Source organism: Coregonus clupeaformis, chromosome 10 (assembly GCF_020615455.1).
Source record: "Coregonus clupeaformis isolate EN_2021a chromosome 10, ASM2061545v1, whole genome shotgun sequence".
NCBI lineage: Eukaryota > Metazoa > Chordata > Actinopteri > Salmoniformes > Salmonidae > Coregonus > Coregonus clupeaformis.
The window spans coordinates 9,389,505-9,410,766 of record NC_059201.1 but is presented as its reverse complement, the minus strand read 5'-3'; the positions used below and the strand labels follow the sequence as shown (position 1 = coordinate 9,410,766).

General features: G+C 44.5%; 1 protein-coding gene across 1 annotated transcript in view; it reads left to right on the top strand.

The window, feature by feature from the left end:
• The window catches only part of LOC121574900 (chemokine-like protein TAFA-2), a 130,245-nt gene that overhangs the window by 88,322 nt on the left and 20,661 nt on the right, over nt 1-21,262 (top strand). The window contains exon 2 of the mRNA XM_041887567.2: nt 4,961-5,073. Coding sequence (XP_041743501.1) covers nt 4,962-5,073 — 112 coding nt within the window. The 5' untranslated portion in view covers nt 4,961. The remainder of the gene's footprint in view (nt 1-4,960; nt 5,074-21,262) is intronic.

Genomic DNA, 21,262 nt, shown 5'->3' with positions numbered 1-21,262 from the left:
CCTCCCTCAACTAACCTAGTGGTGTCATGTGAGCCAACTCCTCTATAATTGTCATGCCATGCATGTGTTGCCATGCATACCACATGCAGAGAGTTGAGCAAACTCCTCTAACAATCGTTGTCATGCCATACATGCATGGTGTGACAACAATAGTTGTCTAAATAAAGCACATACAGGTCTAGGACCAGTAGTCACCAAGTGATATCTTCACCTGTTCAGCTGGTTTTCCATTCCCCTCCAAACCATTCTGATACGCCACCTGGTCCCATCATCATCTCTATCAGGGGGGATAATTGTCCCTATTTTCCAAGGGCCTTCAGCCACCTGAACACAGTGGTCTGGTCTGGTTAGGTAGATGGAGGTTGTGCCCAGACCTGGGTTCAAATAGTATTTGTTTTATTTCAAATTCTTGCTGTGCTTAATTCAGCTTACCTGGCAGCGCAGTAGAACCAGGTGCCAAAATGGAATTGTCCCAAAACGGTCCAAAAACCCGCCCATCTGGCACTCAAGGCAGGCTGAATGAAACACTCAAAGAAAGGGAAAGATATACTATCCGAATCCAGGTCTGGTTGTACTTGACAGAAGCCATCAAAGAAGCCTCCTCTACATAGGCTACAGTAGATAGAACCTCCCATTAGATGCCACCCAGCTCTACAACTGTAGATGTCTCCCTCTCTACTCCCTTCACGAGCCACTGCCAAATAAGCAAGAGTTAAGCTCTTTGCATGAAACCAATCTTTTCACTAATTTGAGTGGATACACTGGCAAGGAGTTGAAAGGATGGCTGTGATTTGTGACAGTTTTTCCTGTGAGAGGAGTGGGCTCTGTTGGCAATAAGATGAGCCTCTGATTTCATTCTTTGTAGTCCTCTCCCAGGGCCTCTTACACAGCCACACTGTATTACTGAACAACAGACTCTGAACACTACATGATTACTGAGCTGGGGAACAGGGGGAGAGGAAACAAGGGAATGAGGGACAGTCAGACGTCATTTATGAAGAGGGAAACGGGGGAATGAAGGACAGTCAGACGTCATTTATAAAGAGGGAAACGGGGGAATAAGGGACAGTCAGACGTCATTTATGAAGAGGGAAACGGGGGAATGAAGGACAGTCAGACGTCATTTATAAAGAGGGAAACGGGGGAATGAGGGACAGTCAGACATAATTTATAAAGAGGGAAACGGGGGAATAAGGGACAGTCAGACGTCATTTATAAAGAGGGAAACGGGGGAATGAGAAACAGTCAGACATAATTTATAAAGAGGGAAACGGGGGAATGAGGGACAGTCAGACGTCATTTATAAAGAGGGAAACGGGGGAATGAGGGACAGTCAGACATCATTTATAAAGAGGGAAACGGGGGAATGAGGGACAGTCAGACATAATTTATAAAGAGGGAAACGGGGGAATAAGGGACAGTCAGACGTCATTTATAAAGAGGGAAACGGGGGAATGAGAAACAGTCAGACATAATTTATAAAGAGGGAAACGGGGGAATAAGGGACAGTCAGACGTCATTTAAAAAGAGGGAAATGGGGCAATGAGGGACAGTCAGACATCATTTATAAAGAGGGAAAGGGGGGAATGAGGGACAGTCAGACATCATTTATAAAGAGGGAAAGTGGGAAACGGGGGAATGAAGGACAGTCAGACGTCATTTATAAAGAGGGAAACGGGGGAATGAAGGACAGTCAGACGTCATTTAAAAAGAGGGAAATGGGGCAATGAGGGACAGTCAGACATCATTTATAAAGAGGGAAAGGGGGGAATGAGGGACAGTCAGACATCATTTATAAAGAGGGAAAGTGGGAAACGGGGGAATGAAGGACAGTCAGACGTCATTTACAAAGAGGGAAATGGGGGAATGAGGGACAGTCAGACGTCATTTATAAAGAGGGAAACGGGGGAATAAGGGTCAGTCAGACGTCATTTATTAAGAGGGAAACGGGGGAATAAGGGACAGTCAGACATCATTTATAAAGAGGGAAACGGGGGAATAAGTGTCAGTCAGACGTCATTTATTAAGAGGGAAACGGGGGAATAAGGGTCAGTCAGACGTCATTTATTAAGAGGGAAACGGGGGAATAAGGGTCAGTCATCATTTATAAGAGGGAAACGGGGGAATGAGGGACAGTCTAACGTCATTTATAAAGAGTGAAACGGGGGAATGAGGGACAGTCAGACGTCATTTATGAAGAGGGAAACGGGGGAATGAGGGACAGTCAGATATCATTTATAAAGCGGGAAACGGGGGAATGAGGGACAGTCAGACGTCATTTATAAGAGGGAAACGGGGGAATGAGGGACAGTCAGATATCATTTATAAAGCGGGAAACGGGGGAATGAGGGACAGTCAGACGTCATTTATAAGAGGGAAACGGGGGAATGAGGGACAGTCAGACATCATTTATAAAGAGGGAAACGGGGGAATGAGGGACAGTCAGACATCATTTATAAAGAGGGAAACAGGGGAATGAGAGACAGTCAGACGTCATTTATAAAGAGGGAAATGGGGGAATGAGGGACAGTCAGACATAATTTATCAAGAGGGAAAGAGGGAAACGGGGGAATGTGGGACAGTCAGACATCATTTCATTTTTTCTATTTATAGATCTTCTTGCACTATAGAGAAGTACAATACTGGAGGTTGTGGTGGGTTTGTGGTTGCTGCAGTGTTCCTGTAGCTATGCGTTGGTAAGAGAATACAGCACATAATTTTAGGAGACATGAAAAGCACCTGTATGTTTACACTTGAATACTAACAAGTTATTTAGCTAAATCAATTCACACTGAATCTCAAACCTCAAATACACTACAAGTTCTTAATTTCCGGGTAATCAAATTAAGATCCTGAATCTGTTATTCTGGTTTGTGGGAAGGAAGCCACATTGTACTGTATCAGCAGGATGGGACACCCTGCTGTGTTTGATACCCAACAGGTCTGTCAGATGATGCTGATCACTAGTGCTCATAAGGGGGCCAACGCACAAAGTGTCACGGATCCCCCCGGTACTGCTGCTCATTCCGTTCACCAGTTCCGGAGGTCTACGTCACTGACCTGGATCATTACCACCAACCCCAGACTGTCTTGTCTCATTACGCACACCTGGTACATCCCTTTGATATATATACAGTGGGGGAAAAAAGTATTTAGTCAGCCACCAATTGTGCAAGTTCTCCCACTTAAAAAGATGAGAGAGGCCTGTAATTTTCATCATAGGTACACGTGAACTTTGACAGACAAAATGAAAAAAAAATCCAGAAAATCACATTGTAGGATTTTTAATGAATTTATTTGCAAATTATGGTGGAAAATAAGTATTTGGTCAATAACAAAAGTTTCTCAATACTTTGTTATATACCCTTTGTTGGCAATGACACAGGTCAAACGTTTTCTGTAAGTCTTCACAAGGTTTTCACACACTGTTGCTGGTATTTTGGCCCATTCCTCCATGCAGATCTCCTCTAGAGCAGTGGTGTTTTGGGGCTGTCGCTAGGCAACACAGACTTTCAACTCCCTCCAAAGATTTTCTATGGGGTTGAGATCTGGAGACTGGCTAGGCCACTCCAGGACCTTGAAATGCTTCTTACGAAGCTACTCCTTCGTTGCCCGGGCAGTGTGTTTGGGATCATTGTCATGCTGAAAGACCCAGCCACGTTTCATCTTCAATGCCCTTGCTGATGGAAGGAGGTTACACTCAAAATCTCACGATACATGGCCCCATTCATTCTTTCCTTTACACGGATCAGTCGTCCTGGTCCCTTTGCAGAAAAACAGCCCCAAAGCATGATGTTTCCACCCCCATGCTTCGCAGTAGGTATGGTGTTCTTTGGATGCAACTCAGCATTCTTTGTCCTCCAAACACGACGAGTTGAGTTTTTACCAAAAAGTTCTATTTTGGTTTCATCTGACCATATGACACTCTCCCAATCCTCTTCTGGATCATCCAAATGCACTCTAGTAAACTTCAGACGGGCCTGGACATGTACTGGCTTAAGCAGGGGGACACGTCTGGCACTGCAGGATTTGAGTCCCTGGCGGCGTAGTGTGTTACTGATGGTAGGCTTTGTTACTTTGGTCCCAGCTCTCTGCAGGTCATTCACTAGGTCCCCCGTGTGGTTCTGGGATTTTTGCTCACCGTTCTTGTGATCATTTTGACCCACGGGGTGAGATCTTGCGTGGAGCCCCAGATCGAGGGAGATTATCAGTGGTCTTGTATGTCTTCCATTTCCTAATAATTGCTCCCACAGTTGATTTCTTCAAACCAAGCTGCTTACCTATTGCAGATTCAGTCTTCCCAGCCTGGTGCAGGTCTACAATTTTGTTTCTGGTGTCCTTTGACAGCTCTTTGGTCTTGGCCATAGTGGAGTTTGGAGTGTGACTGTTTGAGGTTGTGGACAGGTGTCTTTTATACTGATAACAAGTTCAAACAGGTGCCATTAATACAGGTAACGAGTGGAGGACAGAGGAGCCTCTTAAAGAAGACGTTACAGGTCTGTGAGAGCCTGAAATCTTGCTTGTTTGTAGGTGACCAAATACTTATTTTCCACCATAATTTGCAAATAAATTCATTAAAAATCCTACAATGTGATTTTCTGGATATTTTTTTCTCATTTTGTCTGTCATAGTTGACGTGTACCTATGATGAAAATTACAGGCCTCTCTCATCTTTTTAAGTGGGAGAACTTGCACAATTGGTGGCTGACTAAATACTTTTTTTCCCCACTGTATATACGTGTTTGTGGAGTAATAAAACCCCTAATACGTATTCCTGCGCCTGTCTTCGAATCATTATACAACGTGACACAAAGCCAGTTGCTTTCTCCATTGTGATTTTGTCTTGTACTGTAGGACTGTATGTTGAGTCTTGTCGCTAAGGCACGCCTGTATGACACCCCAATAATGCCCTAATTACTGATATGTGACTGACCAAATTTTCCCCACCCTGTCTTTTCAGAATGCGGGAGCGAGACCTACGGAGCGTGTGCAGAAGGGTGCTGCTGCTGGCTGTCTGTCTGGTGTCTCTCTGGGGACAGCTGACCCTCGCTTCGTCACACAGAAGTCACATAGGTACGTCAACACAATTACAGTAGATACTATATGCATCTCTATGGGCACGTCACACACATCCTCATCATAATGATGGTGTGTAATTACTGTCAGCAAATTGTGTAATAACTTAATACATATGTGCAATAACGTAAACTGTTCAACTATTATGGGGTAAATGCAAAGCACCTACTATGTAACAACATGTTATTACACAATACTTCATGTAAAGTATTTCCTATACAGTATGATGGATTTGATTTACATGGCTTAACATAGCTCTTCCACCAGGTTCTTAAAGCACTTGACATTGTATGGCTTTAGTAGCGTCCACCTAGGCGATGTCAGGCAGCCATTTTGGGCCAGAAAGATCCCCACAACACATTGCTATCAGCTATCAGCTATCACAGTGGAGAGGTGAGGATGTTCACAATGGTCAGGTGCTAGGATAATGTAGCCTACTGTAAAAGCAGTTGTATGGATTGGTTCTTCACTCCAACAGATCTCACTATAAAAGCAGTCATATGGATTGGTTATTTTCTCCAACAGATCTCACTATAAAAGCAGTCATATGGATTGGTTCTTTGCTCCAACAGATCTCACTGTAAAAGCAGTCATATGGATTGGTTCTTCACTCCAACAGATCTCACTATAAAAGCAGTCGTATGGATTGGTTCTTCACTCCAACAGATCTCACTATAAAAGCAGTCATATGGATTGGTTCTTTGCTCCAACAGATCTCACTGTAAAAGCAGTCATATGGATTGGTTCTTCGCTCCAACAGATCTCACTATAAAAGCAGTCATATGGATTGGTTCTTTGTTCCAACAGATCTCACTGTAAAAGCAGTCATATGGATTGGTTCTTCGCTCCAACAGATCTCACTATAAAAGCAGTCATATAGATTGGTTCTTCACTCCAACAGATCTCACTGTAAATAATTAGGGGACACTTATAAGTTGTGCGACACTCAAACGAGGAGAAGCTGATGAAATAGGGATGTAGGGTGCTCTGGGGTCACGTGTTGATCTTTTTGGCTTCAAACAAAATGCCAATATAACAAAACAACAACAGACATTTACAGCTGTAGGAGAACCGTTGAGAAGTTCAGAGTGATTTTAGTGGTGAGAGAGAGTGAGGGATCCCCAGGGCGAAAAGGTAGAAATTGTGACGTAACGTTGAAATAATTAGGTAATTTCACTGGGGGTGAACAGCGACACAACTAACGACAGCCGACTGGAGAGACGTCTCTGCATTAGACAAAACAACAACAACACTGGAACAGCAACACTGATCGCAGATGAAATGAAACCCTGGGCTACTAGAGACAGGTAATAGAGAAAATAGACTCCAAAAATACCTAAAGTTCAAAATGTTCTCATGATAAACACACTTGGGCACATTATTAGTTTACTAGTATCCAAGCGCCTGTAGTATGGCCACAAGCCATGTTCTTCTCCATAGAAGCGGGTGCACCATTATGCGGAGTGAGTGTGATTGATTTGGAAGAGATGGCCAGACCACACAGCCACTCGACAGCCCTGGAAAGTGGACTAGTTGCCAGTCACTGGTCTCTGAGGGCAGGGCCAACACTGAGGTAATCACAAGGCAGGTCCCGCAGCTCCAGAGGTCAAGCCAAGGTCTGCCCAATAAACAAACCTCTTTAGCACCGCTGTTTATTGAGGTGGGGGCCTCGCCAGAGCAATTGAACCTTTCACCGTAACCTGACGAGAGCACAGCCGAGCACATTAATAAGACTGCAAGCCCCCAGAGCACCATCCACATTCATTAGTTATAGTCATGAGAGGGAGGGAGGGAGGGGAGAGAGAGAGAGAAACCAGTTACTTTTATGCTGGTGTGATCTATACAACAGATTCATGAAATCGCTTGGTCAAAAGTCTGTCTGAATCACACACAACACATCAATCGTGTGGATGTCTTTCAATAGCTGTGTTTCATTCAAATAAAATCAAATAAAATGTTACTACGAGCAGATCCCTTTTTTTCTCTCATTTTGAAAACAGCAATCAGGCTCTCTCTGATTTGTTAGTCAGTCAGCAGCCCGATGGACAGATGCTGAAATGCAATGGAAAGGAAAACGGGCGTGAAAAACACATTGGCCAAGCTGATTGTGTGATGCAGTGTGACAGCTCTGCTTTTCTGGAGATGAAGTGCTCACACTCTGTTATATCTCACAGTATAAGGGATTAAACCTCACTGCTCATAGATACTGTATAACTCTGAATCTCAAAATTAATTTGATTTTTTAAAATGTGGTTGGTTTATGTTGCGTTTAAGGTTTAACTAACATCACATGAGACTGTGCAGATCTGCTTATGAGTTGAAATTGTGCAGTCAGTCCCCCTCATTTGCATTCCAGTGCCATATTTGCGTATTTGTTCATGGTGAATACTTTCCAAAAACTGTGTGATACACTTTAATGGATCATTCTCACACTGGTTCTTATGCTCCATGGGATTCTTGTTTTTATACGCAGATATTCATTAGCATTTTAGTCAAATTCAATTACTATTCTTTCATATCATGAGGAGACAGTTCCTTTACAAATCAGAATGGATATTTAAAAGTGATTTTGGTTTGCTCATCATCACAACAGCAGATCATGGTGGTTTGGATACTTATGTCTTCTTTTGATGGGAGATTTGCATTTTTGAATTTGTACAGGAAGCTACTACCTGTCAGTCGCAGTGGTATCACCTGACACCCAACCACACGTGTTGTGTGACCAATGAGTAATTAACGATAATCTAACATCCATATTATAAGCACCATAAATGTTTTACTGAGAAAGGTCACATCGACAGAGACGTCGACCAATCACAAGGTGCAGAGGTAATTGTGTGAGCTGGAATATTCTTATGATTAGCATTATGTGAACCAGCCATGACTTGGCTCTGTCTAAACTTGCCTGTTTAGAATAGAGACCAAATATTTAAGTCAGCCAAGCCTATACCGATATTTACTATTTTCTTCTGTGTTGAAATGACCCATAACCTTTTCCTGCCTACAGCTTTTCCATTTAAAAAATCAAATCAAACAGTCACTGTAATGCATTTCCTGCTTCAATATTCCCCCTCTGAAAGAAATAGTATACCGTCAACTAACAGTGAGATAATGATATCAGACTGGTTCTGATTGACTGACTGATATCTGTACTCTGGATGCCATGTGGACGTTTGGGGAGCCTTGCAGATTTGTAACGGTGAACATCAAGTAGCCTGCAGCCAAAATAGGGTAGAGAGAACAGCATAGCTCTGGGACTAGTGCTGTCATTCTGCTGGGCAGCGGGCGGGCGGTGGCGGCAGAGCAGGTCATGTCCTCCCTAGGGACAGAGCTGAACGTGGTGGAGAAGACAGAGCAGTGTGTGTGTGTGTGTGTGTGTGTGTGTGTGTGTGTGTGTGTGTGTGGGCCCATGTCAATAGATTGGGATGAGGAGATAAAATGAGGAGATGTAGATGTGGGGCCTGTTTGAAATGCACTGCTGGGTGACAGACAGGGGAGGGGGTCAGGTCAGGTGGCTCTGTTTCCTAGTGGCAGACCATTGAGATTAGTCCCATGCTATAGACCTCTCTGAATGGCAGCTGGTTATATGAGCTGGGAGGATGTGAGGTATGATGCAGTGTTTATCCATGAAGGATTTCATATGTAGACTGCAGTATATTGTTGTTGTTCTTCTTCTGTGCTTTGTGAGGTGTTTAGGAACGTTGCCACATTAGGTAAATGTTTTATCGTGTAAAAGGTTGAGTCATAACAGAAAGACACATGAGTAGATTTGCTTGACACTAAACAATTTCTTACAGGCACTGTTTGGTTTGTATGAACAACAACAACTCTATCGTACAAGAGCGGTTACTACTGTAGTTATCAGGTAAAGTGTGGTTTGGTTAGGCCCCCTGCTGTGGCCCAGCGGTTCACACATCTCCGCAGTGATAACTCTCTTTTATCCTACTCCAATTAGGGTTCCAATAGAAAGCCATTATCCCACACCACATTGGGAGCTAGTTACTTACCTCTAACTACCCTGTAACTCAAAAGAAACCTGGTGGTTTTTAGACTTTATAGAAATGAGGGACGGGGTTGAGAGCCTCGATCTTCAATTCGATGATAATGAATTTGCAGTGAGGATGAATGCAATTAGCAGAGGAGTGCTAACAGCGTAGCAGTAATTGGGTCTACACTGAGAGCCTTGCCCTTACAACTGGAACCCCTTTTAAGTTTAGTCAATTGTGTTGTTGTTAACTGGAAACGCCTGGTTGAGGCTGAGCACCGAGGATATCACCTTCCAAATTGGCCACCGTCCCATTCTTTTGCATTCCTCAAAGAAATCTAACACTCTGTGGAATTTCTAATGCCTTGAATAATTTAGAGCAATAAATATGCCAATGATGGGCATTATATACTATAAAGATTATATGGTGGTAATGTGTCAAAGTGAGGATTATGGTTCAGAACACGTTCCTCTTGGTTGTGTGTGATTAGCTCGGGATTGAGCTGAAATATTCAGCCCAGGTAGGATATATATGTAGGCCTATGTATGTGCTAGTTACAGGGAGCATGGTTAGTACATGGGGAAAGATAATGAGTTATGGTCAGTTCAATATATCTTTCTAATTTTCTCTTAGTGATTGAAAACATTTCTTCAAGCGCTCATTAAGATTATGATATTTCTATAGAGAGGGTGAGTAACATTTCAAAGAAAGTATGAACATTTGACAGAAGATCATGGATATTTCTGTTATCCTTGACATCATGATTCTAATAAAATGTGGTGAGTGATGATTGGTTCAAGTCGCTTCATGGTGAGCTATGATTGGCTCATACCACTTCCTGGAAGACATTTTATTTCTAAGGCCTATTCAATCTAAAGTAGCAGCTAATGGGGATCCAAATAAATACACCATCGTACAACATATCTCTTCCATTCCATCTGGGTAATATGTTTACGGGCTCTTTATTGTGATTATGCTTTATTTCCCTCCCACAGCGAGGCATAGCTTAGCATCTGACTGAAAGTTTCAAATAGCTTAGCATCTGACTGAAAGTTTCAAATAGCTTAGCATCTGACTGAAAGTTTCAAATAGCTTAGCATCTGACTGAATGTTTCAAATAGCTTAGCATCTGACTGAATGTTTCAAATAGCTTAGCATCTGACTGAATGTTTCAAATAGCTTAGCATCTGACTGAAAGTTTCAAATAGCTTAGCATCTGACTGAAAGTTTCAAATAGCTTAGCATCTGACTGAAAGTTTCAAATAGCTTAGCATCTGACTGAATGTTTCAAATAGCTTAGCATCTGACTGAATGTTTCAAATAGCTTAGCATCTGACTGAATGTTTCAAATAGCTTAGCATCTGACTGAATGTTTCAAATAGCTTAGCATCTGACTGAATGTTTCAAATAGCTTAGCATCTGACTGAATGTTTCAAATAGCTTAGCATCTGACTGAATGTTTCAAATAGCTTAGCATCTGACTGAATGTTTCAAATAGCTTAGCATCTGACTGAAAGTTTCAAATAGCTTAGCATCTGACTGAATGTTTCAAATAGCTTAGCATCTGACTGAATGTTTCAAATAGCTTAGTATCTGACTGAATGTTTCAAATAGCTTAGCATCTGACTGAATGTTTCAAATAGCTTAGCATCTGACTGAATGTTTCAAATAGCTTAGCATCTGACTGAATGTTTCAAATAGCTTAGCATCTGGCTGAACGTTTCAAGTAGCTTAGCATCTGACCTAATATTTCAAATAGCTTAGGATCTGACTGAATGTTTCAAATAGCTTAGCATCTGACCTAATGCTTCAAATAGCTTAGGATCTGATTGAATGTTTCAAATAGCTGAGCATCTGACTGAATGTTTCAAATAAATTAGCATCTGACTGAATGTTTCAAATAGCTTAGCATCTGACTGAATGTTTCAAATAGCTTAGCATCTGACTGAATGTTTGAAATAGCTTAGCATCTGGCTGAATGTTTCAAGTAGCTTAGCATCTGACTGAATGTTTCAAATAGCTTAGCATCTGACCGAATGTTTCAAATAGCTTAGCATCTGACCTAATGTTTCAAATAGCTTAGGATCTAACTGAATGTTTCAAATAGCTTAGCATCTGACCTAATGTTTCAAATAGCTTAGCATCTGATTGAATGTTTCAAATAGCTTAGCATCTGACTGAATGTTTCAAGTAGCTTAGCATCTGACTGAATGTTTCAAATAGCTTAGCTTCTGACTGAATGTTTCAAACAGCATAGTATCTGACTGAATGTTTCAAATAGCTTAGCATCTGGCTGAACGTTTCAAGTAGCTTAGCATCTGACCTAATGTTTCAAATAGCTTAGGATCTGACTGAATGTTTCAAATAGCTTAGCATCTGACCTAATGCTTCAAATAGCTTAGGATCTGATTGAATGTTTCAAATAGCTGAGCATCTGACTGAATGTTTCAAGTAGCTTAGCATCTGACTGAATGTTTCAAATAGCTTAGCATCTGACTGAATGTTTCAAACAGCATAGTATCTGATGAATGTTTCAAATAGCTTAGCATCTGACTGAACGTTTCAAATAGCTTAGCATCTGACTGAATGTTTCAAATAGCCTACCATCGGAGTGTTTTGTCACAGTGCTATCCCAACATGGCTGAGAATAATTCAGGCATGTCCTATTCTAAACGCTAATTCCCATGCTGTTATTACTGTTGCAGATTGATGGCCCCCGATTGTAAATTAAATAAATGTGCTTTAATAACTGTCCTTTGAAGTGCAGTACGATAATATAAATCCTTCCAGACATTTACCAGTGCTCATTCCCAGCCAAGCAACATTGAACAGGGTTTTCAGTGAGAGAACCCCGACTCTTCTTCCAATCCTTTCTTTCCAGCCATGTTACGATACACCCTACTAGCTGTCCACCAGGGGCTGAATCGTGGCTGAATAAAGTGAAATATAAGCTTCTGAAATTCAGTCTATCAATCACCTCTCCATCTCTCAGCTGTGCTCCATGTCTCCTCTACCTCCCGGCTTGCATCTCTCTGCTAGAATGAAGTGCAGCACAGCACAGCACAGTGTCCACATCGAACCCATAAAAACACTATCAAGGCTGAGCAGCAAGTTTTATGTGAATGGAGCATAAAATATAATGGGTGGGACTGCTGGAGAGTTTCCTGAAATGGCTTTTTTTTTAAAGGTCTCTTGACATTGGTCTGCAGTGTGAGCTATTAGGGAAAGGCACATATTGTGAGTTGAGAGAAAATTGTCAGGTCGTATTCACCTTGACCTGGGGGTGACTATAGCAACTCAGCAGCTGGGCACTACAGGTTGGTTGTGTCACACTCTAGCTCCAAGGACTGTGTGTTAGAGCCAGGGTGTATTTCATTTGGTGGTGTTGGGTTGGGTGAGTTTCATTTGTTTGTGTTTTTGGTGATTGGTTAATGACTCCCAATCGGAGGTAACGAGTGTCAGCTGTCGGCTCGTTATCTCTGATTGGGAGCCATATATATTCTGTGTGTTTTCTCCTGTGTTTGGTGGGTTATTGTTCCGTGTTCAGTCGTGTCACTGAGGACTTCATTATCGTCATTTGTTGTTTTTTTACGTGGTTGCTTTATAAATAAAGTCATCATGTTCACTCCACGCGCTGCGTATTGGTCCGCTCCTTCCGACGATCGTGACAGAATAACCCACCATAAAGGAACCAAGCAGCGCGTCCAGGAACAAAGGGTCTGGACATGGAAGGAACTGGTGGAAGGAAAAGGGTCCTGGACGTGGGAAGAAATCCTGGACGGCATGGATCGCCGTCCATGGAGCGAAACAGAGGAGAGGCGACGGAGAGAGGAGCAACGGCGTCGGCAGAGCCAACGTCGGAAGGACGAGAGGCAACCCCAAGAAATTTTTTGGGGGGCACATGGCTTGGGCGACGGAGCAGCAGGAGGCTGCCACAAGGCAGAGTCAGAGGGCTGCCAGGTTAAGGGGGGCTGACGGAGGCAGAGAAGGGACGGATTCAGTGGGCTACCAGGTCAAGGGGGCAACTGGGTAAAGCAGGGAAGGAAAGTGTTGAGGCACGGCGTGAGGTACTGGGGTGTGTAACCAGTTCGGTCCGGCCCGTTCCTAGTCCCGTGGTGCAGCCAGTAGTGTGTGTTCCCGTGCGGTACGGCCTGTTCCGGTCCCTCGCACTAAGTGTACGGTGCGCGTCGCCAGCCCAGCCCGGCCTGTTCCTACTCCTCGCACCAGGGATACGGTGCGCCGCCAACCGGCCCGGCCTGTTCCGGCCACTCGCACCAGGGATACGGTGCGCGTCGCCAGCCCAGCCCGGCCTGTTCCTACTCCACGCACCAGGGATCGGTGCGCCGGGCCTGTTATCGCACCAGGGATACGTGCGTGTCGCCAGCCCAGCCCGGCCTGTTCCTACTCACGCACCAGGGATAGGGTGCGCCGCCAGCCCGGCCCGGCCTGTTCCGGCCACTCGCACCAGGGATACGGTGCGCGTCGCCAGCCCAGCCCGGCCTGTTCCTACTCCACGCACCAGGGATAGGGGTGCGCTTCGCCAGCCCGGCCCGGCCTGTTCCTGCTCTCCGCACTAGGCGTGAGGTGAGTCCCCAGGGTCCAGCATGCCCTGTTCCGGCTCCCCGCACTAGGCGTTATGGGAGTCCCCAGGGTCCAGCATGCCCTGTTCCGACTCCCCGCACTAGCCCTGAGATGCGTGTCCTCAGCCCGGTACCTCCAGTTCCGGCACCACGCATCAGGCCTACGGTGCGTCCCCAGGGCCAAGCATGCCCTGTTGCTGCTTCCCGCACTAGCCCTGAGATGCGTGTCCTCAGCCCGGTACCTCCAGTTCCGGCACCACGCATCAGGCCTACGGTGCGTCCCCAGGGTCCAGCATGCCCTGTTGCTTCTCCCCGCACTAGCCCTGAGATGCGTGTCCTCAGCCCGGTACCTCCTGTTCCGGCACCACGCACCAGGCCTACGATGCGCCTCAGACGGCCAGAGTCTGCCGTCTGCCCAACGGGGCCTGAACTGTCCGTCTGCCCAACGCCGTCTGAACTGCCCGTCTGCCCAACGCCGTCAGAGCCTTCCGCCAGACAGGATCAGCCAGAGCCGTCTGCCAGACAGGATCAGCCAGAGCCTTCCGCCAGACAGGATCAGCCAGAGCCTTCCGCCAGACAGGATCAGCCAGAGCCTTCTGCCAGACAGGATCAGCCAGAGCCTTCTGCCAGACAGGATCAGCCAGAGCCTTCTGCCAGACAGGATCAGCCAGAGCCTTCTGCCAGACAGGATCAGCCAGATCCGTCAGTCGGCCATGAGCAGCCAGATCCGTCAGCCAGCCATGAGCAGCCAGGTCCGTCAGCCAGCCATGAGCAGCCAGATCCGTCAGCCAGCCATGAGCCAGCCAGCCAGGATCCGCCATTTAGTCAGGTGCTGCCCCTTAGCTCGGTGTTGCTCCTTATCCTGGTGCTGTCCCTTATCCTGGTGCTGTCCCTTAGCCTGGTACTGCCCCTTAGTCCGGTACTGCCCCTTAGTCCGGTACTGCCCCGTAGTCCGGTACTGCCCCTTAGTCCGATGCTGCCCCTTAGTCCGGTGTTGCCCCTTAGTCCAGGTGGGGTTAGTTGGAGGGTGGTCATTGGGAGGAGGCTACCGAAGCAGGTTGTGACTGCGGTGGGGTGGGGATCACGACCGGGGCCAGAGCCGCCACCGGGGACAGACGCCCACCCAGACCCTCCCCTAGACTGTATGCTGGTGCGCCCGGAGTGCGCACCTTTAGGGGGGGGTACTGTCACACTCTGGCTCCAAGGACTGTGTGTTAGAGCCAGGGTGTATTTCATTTGGTGGTGTTGGGTTGGGTGAGTTTCATTTGTTTGTGTTTTTGGTGATTGGTTAATGACTCCCAATCGGAGGTAACGAGTGTCAGCTGTCGGCTCGTTATCTCTGATTGGGAGCCATATATATTCTGTGTGTTTTCTCCTGTGTTTGGTGGGTTATTGTTCCGTGTTCAGTCGTGTCACTGAGGACTTCATTATCGTCATTTGTTGTTTTTTTACGTGGTTGCTTTATAAATAAAGTCATCATGTTCACTCCACGCGCTGCGTATTGGTCCGCTCCTTCCGACGATCGTGACAGGTTGGTGAATACCCAAATCCAATGTTCTCCAAGGCAATCCTCTATTTAGTATGAGAATGAAAATTACTGCACATAATATAGGTAATATTCCACCTTTGGTCATAAGTGGATTTCTAAACATATATATGCAGCCTGTTCAACTGATTCTATCTACAGTAGCTATACTCAGATATAAAGACATCTGTCAGTATTCAAATCATAATTCCCTTATTGTAGCCGACTGGAGATAGAACTGGAAATGTTTGCCACTCTGACGCGGCAAACAAGGACCTTATCCCCCCTTTGTTGCTCCACAGCTCTGGGTGTCTTCTGACATTCTGGGTGTCTCCTGACATTCTGGTTGTCCTCTGACATTCTGGATGTCTTCTGACATTCTGGGTGTCTCCTGACATTCTGGGTGTCTTCTGACATTCTGGATGTCTTCTGACATTCTGGGTGTCTCCTGACATTCTGGGTGTCTCCTGACATTCTGGATGTCTTCTGACATTCTGCCTGTCAATCAACCCTGAGAGTGGAGCATTAGCACAATTGGTTTAAGATTATTATTTTTTTTAAACACTTTGAGAGAGGAGACTGCAACCCATTTAGAGGTGACATGACGGCTCTCTGACAGATAACGAGTATGTGTGGCGTGTGAGATGAGAGAATATAGAAATGAACAGGATGCTGCTGCGCTATACACTATGATCTCTCTACTGCTATGGTCTCTTGGAGGGTTGTCACCACTCTGCAGACGACAAGAGTGAGAAGGAGAGCTAAGGCCATTGCTGTTGGGGATAGTTTGAGAGAAAGCATATCTGTTTTATGGTAATGAACCAGAGAGAGGATTAATAATGGTTAATAACATTGTATAACATGTTATAATACTGATAATAAGCTTTGGTGAATGGAACTAAATTATAATGCCAATGTGTGATAGAGTAGATTCGCCAAATAGTAAGTGTCTGTGCAATGCTGCAATGCAGACTATAAACAAACCCTGGGAGAATGTGCATGTACTGCAGAATAGCTCTTGACGTTACAACAATAAAGAACAGCAGTGTATGTCTGGCGTTCCCAAGTTTACACAGTAGTTATTGATTCTTCCAAGGAAAAGGAGCTTCACAATCAGAAACACCTCTACTCACCAACACAGTGGATTTCGAGGCATACGATGCTCTCGGAGCCAAGGTTGAGTAATGTTCTCCAGTCCTGCATTTACAACGACTGGCAAGAGTCTGGCTTGTGACTGAGGGTGTCATGATACAGTTGATGTTGCAGTGATGGTCAAGTAAGGCGTACTCATCTGTCTGAAGTCCATAGTTTATGGCTTCTGTATAGTATGATATTATATCCTCTATATTTGCTCCTTGTTGCTTGAAGAGCACCTTACAGAGCACCTTATAGAGCACCTTACAGAGCACCTTACAGAGCACCTTACAGAGCACCTTACAGAGCACCTTACAGAGCACCTTACAGAGCACCTTACAGAGCACCTTATAGAGCACCTTTTTAATTTTTTAATTTTACCTTTATTTAACTAGGCAAGTCAGTTAAGAACAAATTCTTATTTACAATGACGGCCTACACCGGCCAAACCCGGACGACGCTGGGCCAATTGTGCGCCGCCCTATGGGACTCCCAATCACGGCCGGTTATGATACAGCCTGGAAACGAACCAGGGGGTTCGCCTCAAGCACTGAGATGCAGTGCCTTAGACCACTGTGCCACTCGGGAGCCCACCTTATAGAGCACCTTATAGAGTACCATATAGCTGAGGATGTTTCTCATTAGACCTTATGCCACTTTACAATAGTTTAGTACTATTCCTGTGCAACAAACAAATCCATGGAAAAACTGTGGAAGTCTGTATAAAGTCAGTCTTCCATAGTTTTATTTGTTGCACAGGAATAGTACTAACCTACCGTAAAGTGGCATAAGGCCTACTGAGAAACATACTCAGAGACACTTTGGCGTCTGTGGAGCTTTCTCTAGCCTGTCTCTGTGATGTGGGCTTATTTCCTGGGCACAACCGAGTGTGATTGTCGAGCTCAGCAGGTTTACAGCAGGAGAGATATGAGTCAATCTCTTCAGAATACCGTAAGCCAATTAAGCACAACTCTTCTGAGACTTACTCCTCAGGAAGCTTGAGGGAAGAATGTCTCAGGGAACCAATATTTCTATGCCTGCTTTATACGCAATAACATGATAGAGGTGGAAAAAACTAACTCTGCTATCTCTTTTTCATATTCCTCCTTCATCTAGTCCATACATCTCTCCCTCCTTCACCTAGTCCATACATCTCTCCTTCACCTAGTCCATACATCTCTCCCTCCTTCACCTAGTCCATACATCTCTCCCTCCTTCACCTAGTCCATACATCTCTCCCTCCTTCACCTAGTCCATACATCTCTCCCTCCTTCACCTAGTCCATACATCTCTCCCTCCTTCACCTAGTCCATACATCTCTCCCTCCTTCACCTAGTCCATACATCTCTCCCTCCTTCACCTAGTCCATACATCTCTCCCTACTTCACCTAGTCCATACATCTCTCCCTCCTTCACCCAGTCCATACGTCTCTCCCTCCTTCACCTAGTCCATACATCTCTCCCTCCTTCACCTAGTCCATACATCTCTCCCTCCTTCACCCAGTCCATACATCTCTCCCTCCTTCACCTAGTCCATACATCTCTCCCTCCTTCACCTAGTCCATACATCTCTCCCTCCTTCACCTAGTCCATACATCTCTCCCTCCTTCACCTAGTCCATACTTCTCTCCCTCCTTCACCTAGTCCATGCAGCTCTCCCTCCTTCACCGAGTCCATACATCTCTCCCTCCTTCACATAGCCCAGGGTTCTTCAATTCCGGTCCTGGAGGGCCGAAACACTTCTGTTTTTAATTTCTACCTGGTAGTTAATTGCACTCACCTGGTGTCCCAGGTCTGAATTAGCCCCTGATTAGAAGGAGAGGATGAAAAACAGAGGTGTTTCGGCCCTCCAGGACCGGAATTGAAGAACCCTGACATAGCCCATACATCTCTCCCTCCTTCACCTAGTCCATACATCTCTCCCTCCTTCACCTAGTCCATACATCTCTCCCTCCTTCACCTAGTCCATACATCTCTGTCTCCTCCTCTCTCCATCCTCCCTTTCTTTCTCTCTTTGCAAATGTTTTCCAACGTTATGAGAACCTTAGGATTGATCCCAGGTATTACATCACTGCTTTGACTATTGACAATAAAATATGTAGCAGACAGACAGTCATATACTCAGCATTTAGTGGCTGTACTGTACAGCACCATCTCTCCTTAGTGTTAAATGGTCCATGAGCAGCTTGAGCATACAATCTAGTCGTCATTTATTCATGGTGTGTTTCTATTGTCAACCTGTTTTCCTGGCTGCTGTGGTCTGGGCCAACGCCCGCTCGTTACTCTGTTGACAGTGTTGTGATTTAGCCCCTCCCCAGAGCAGCAGGAACAGGAAATTAGGTTAAGGACATTTTGTTTTCTTCCTTTACTGGTTCAAAAAAGGAGTCAGTGAAGCTAAACCAGAGGCTTGGCTCCATTCGTGCCTCAGTGGACAGAGAAGTTAGTTTCCTGTCTGTCAGGGAGATACAAACACGGACTATTGCAGTCAACAACACGGTCAGGAAACAACTTTTACATTTGTGACGTTAATTCAACTTTAACATTATAGATCAGCCTACTAGCTAAGCCTCCCTGATAGTGTGACCCAGTGTGAGTGTGTTTGAGCTCTGTTCACGCGCAGCCCAGATGGTCAGGTTGGTTTTCTCATTAGTTCATACCCGTTTCATAAGTGACTGGCTGTAAATTGCTGTGGCGGTGACTAGTTAATTGGGTTGTCTCTCTCTCTCTCTCGCTCTATCTATCTATCTAAAAAGCTTTTTATGCCCTCAGCAGTGTCCGTGAGTGAGTAATAATAACCGTGAGGATGTGCTGGGGCACATGCAGCTTATCATGACTACAGGATTAGATCAAACTGTGCAAAACACAGTAGTCCTAACTGAATGGGTCTTGTTTGAGGTTATACTGTAGCTTCTACAGTGCTCTAACCCTCTTTAACCTTGTTTCAGTTAAGCCTTTGTATCTATTGAAGATTTCTGCAGTAAAAAGCCAGTGGATGCTTTAAAAGCCTAAAGGCATTTAAAACCCCCCTCTCTCATGTTGCCTTATTGTAAGCCCTATGTCAGTGTCAGTGAGCCAATAGATATGATATACAGAACTGTGCTTAAAACAACCCTCAACGATCGCTGCACATTGATCAGACTGAGGTTGTTAGTTAGAGTTCTCTCCAGGGTTGTTGCAGTGGTGAAGGCTGATGTGATGGCAGAACACTGTGTCCTCTCCTTCTCCTCCTTGTGCTAGACTGAACTGCTGAGTCTGATGCACACTGTCAGAAGGGTACAGTTAGAAGGCAGTCTTACTCTCTGTCTGAGGTGCATCTGAAGTAGATGACGGTTGAAGAATATTCCTCTAGAATGCTTTTGAGCCCCTTAGTGTTGCAAAATTCCCAAGTTTTCCAAAAGTCATGATTGGATGATTTCAGATTTCCTGCTTATTGCCTCCTGATTCTGTGAATCTTCCAATCGGGCTTTCTGGAAAACCTGTGAATTTTGGGAAAGCTTCCAGAATTCTGCCGCCTTAGAGCCCATTCTAGTAAGGGCCTGGGAAACATGTCAGCTCTGGAGTTCATTTAGCCAGAGTACATACTGAACAGTCATTTATTCACCTCCTGATTGAACCTTGGTCATGGAGAGGTGGCATGGTAAATGGTTAGTACTACCCAAGATCATTGGGACGTCCCTACTCCCATAACCCTTACCTAACCCTAATCCTTACCTTAACCATAAAATGTAAACTTCAATGGGGTAGGGGCGTCCCAAGGATCCCAGATAGCATGGACCCATGGTAAATGTTGACCAAAAGCAGCATGTTTGCTTAGGTTTCACTGAAGATTTTCCATGATTGCCATTATTTTATGATGTGTGTGTGCCATTTTTCTGTGTTATTATCACTTAGTATGACTGACAAGTTAAAATATACATTTATTTTATCAAGGATGTTGTATGAACTGAAATTCTAATATTCGCAGCGATGCAGTTTTCATGGCTCTTGGGTTCAATGCGGAATTCTCTTTATTTTCTGCTGTGGCTTGACTTTCTCTACCTCTTTGTCAGTGTTTTGTATACTGCGCAAAACAAACGCCTGAGACACTTTCTGGAGAACACAGGGTGTATCAAGACAAGTGACTGCCACACTGCAATGCTAATTTCCCCATGAACAGAAATCATAAATAAACTGACAGGAAATTTGGCTATTTATTTCCATTTGTTTTTGTTTGTTATTTGTCATCATGTTAGCAAACTATTGATGAAAAATATGACAGCAACTATATTTTTGAGCAGGGAAATTTGAGTTGATATTCCTTTTTTGTTTCAGAGGCTACATGCAGACTGACTATGCAAAGTTTTCTTTTTAAATGGCCCATAGCCTCCATGAAATGTCACATTTCTATTTTTCTATATTAGATGTTTCCACCAATCATTATCATATATTAATTGAAAACAAACATATTCCTGAGAAGCAAATAGCTTTCGACAAGTGTTAGTTCCATCTCCAAACCTAAAAATTGCCTTGTGTCTGGAATTGCTTGTCAACAGAAATCTATCAGCGTCATTTACATTTTGTTAGAGCTGTTTGAATATATTACAGAATATTTGAATATTATTTTTTACCACAAAACTAGCCACAAATACTATAATGTACTATTTTTTGTCTACTTTTTGTACTGGATTCATTTAATTACACAAGCATTCAGCAATACAGTATGCAGTTATTTATAACATTAAATGTGTATGACAGTCAAGAACATTTGCAAACTACAGGTCCACTGGGTAGATTATTTTAAAAACTAAAACATTGTGTGTGTGTGTGTGTGTGTGTGTGTGTGTGTGTGTGTGTGTGTGTGTGTGTGTGTGTGTGTGTGTGTGTGTGTGTGCTATTCAATAAGAAAATATTCTGAATTTATTGCTACAGATTGAATTTATGCATTCAAGCTGTGCCTTTAAAAGCAAAGCTCCCCATGCTGT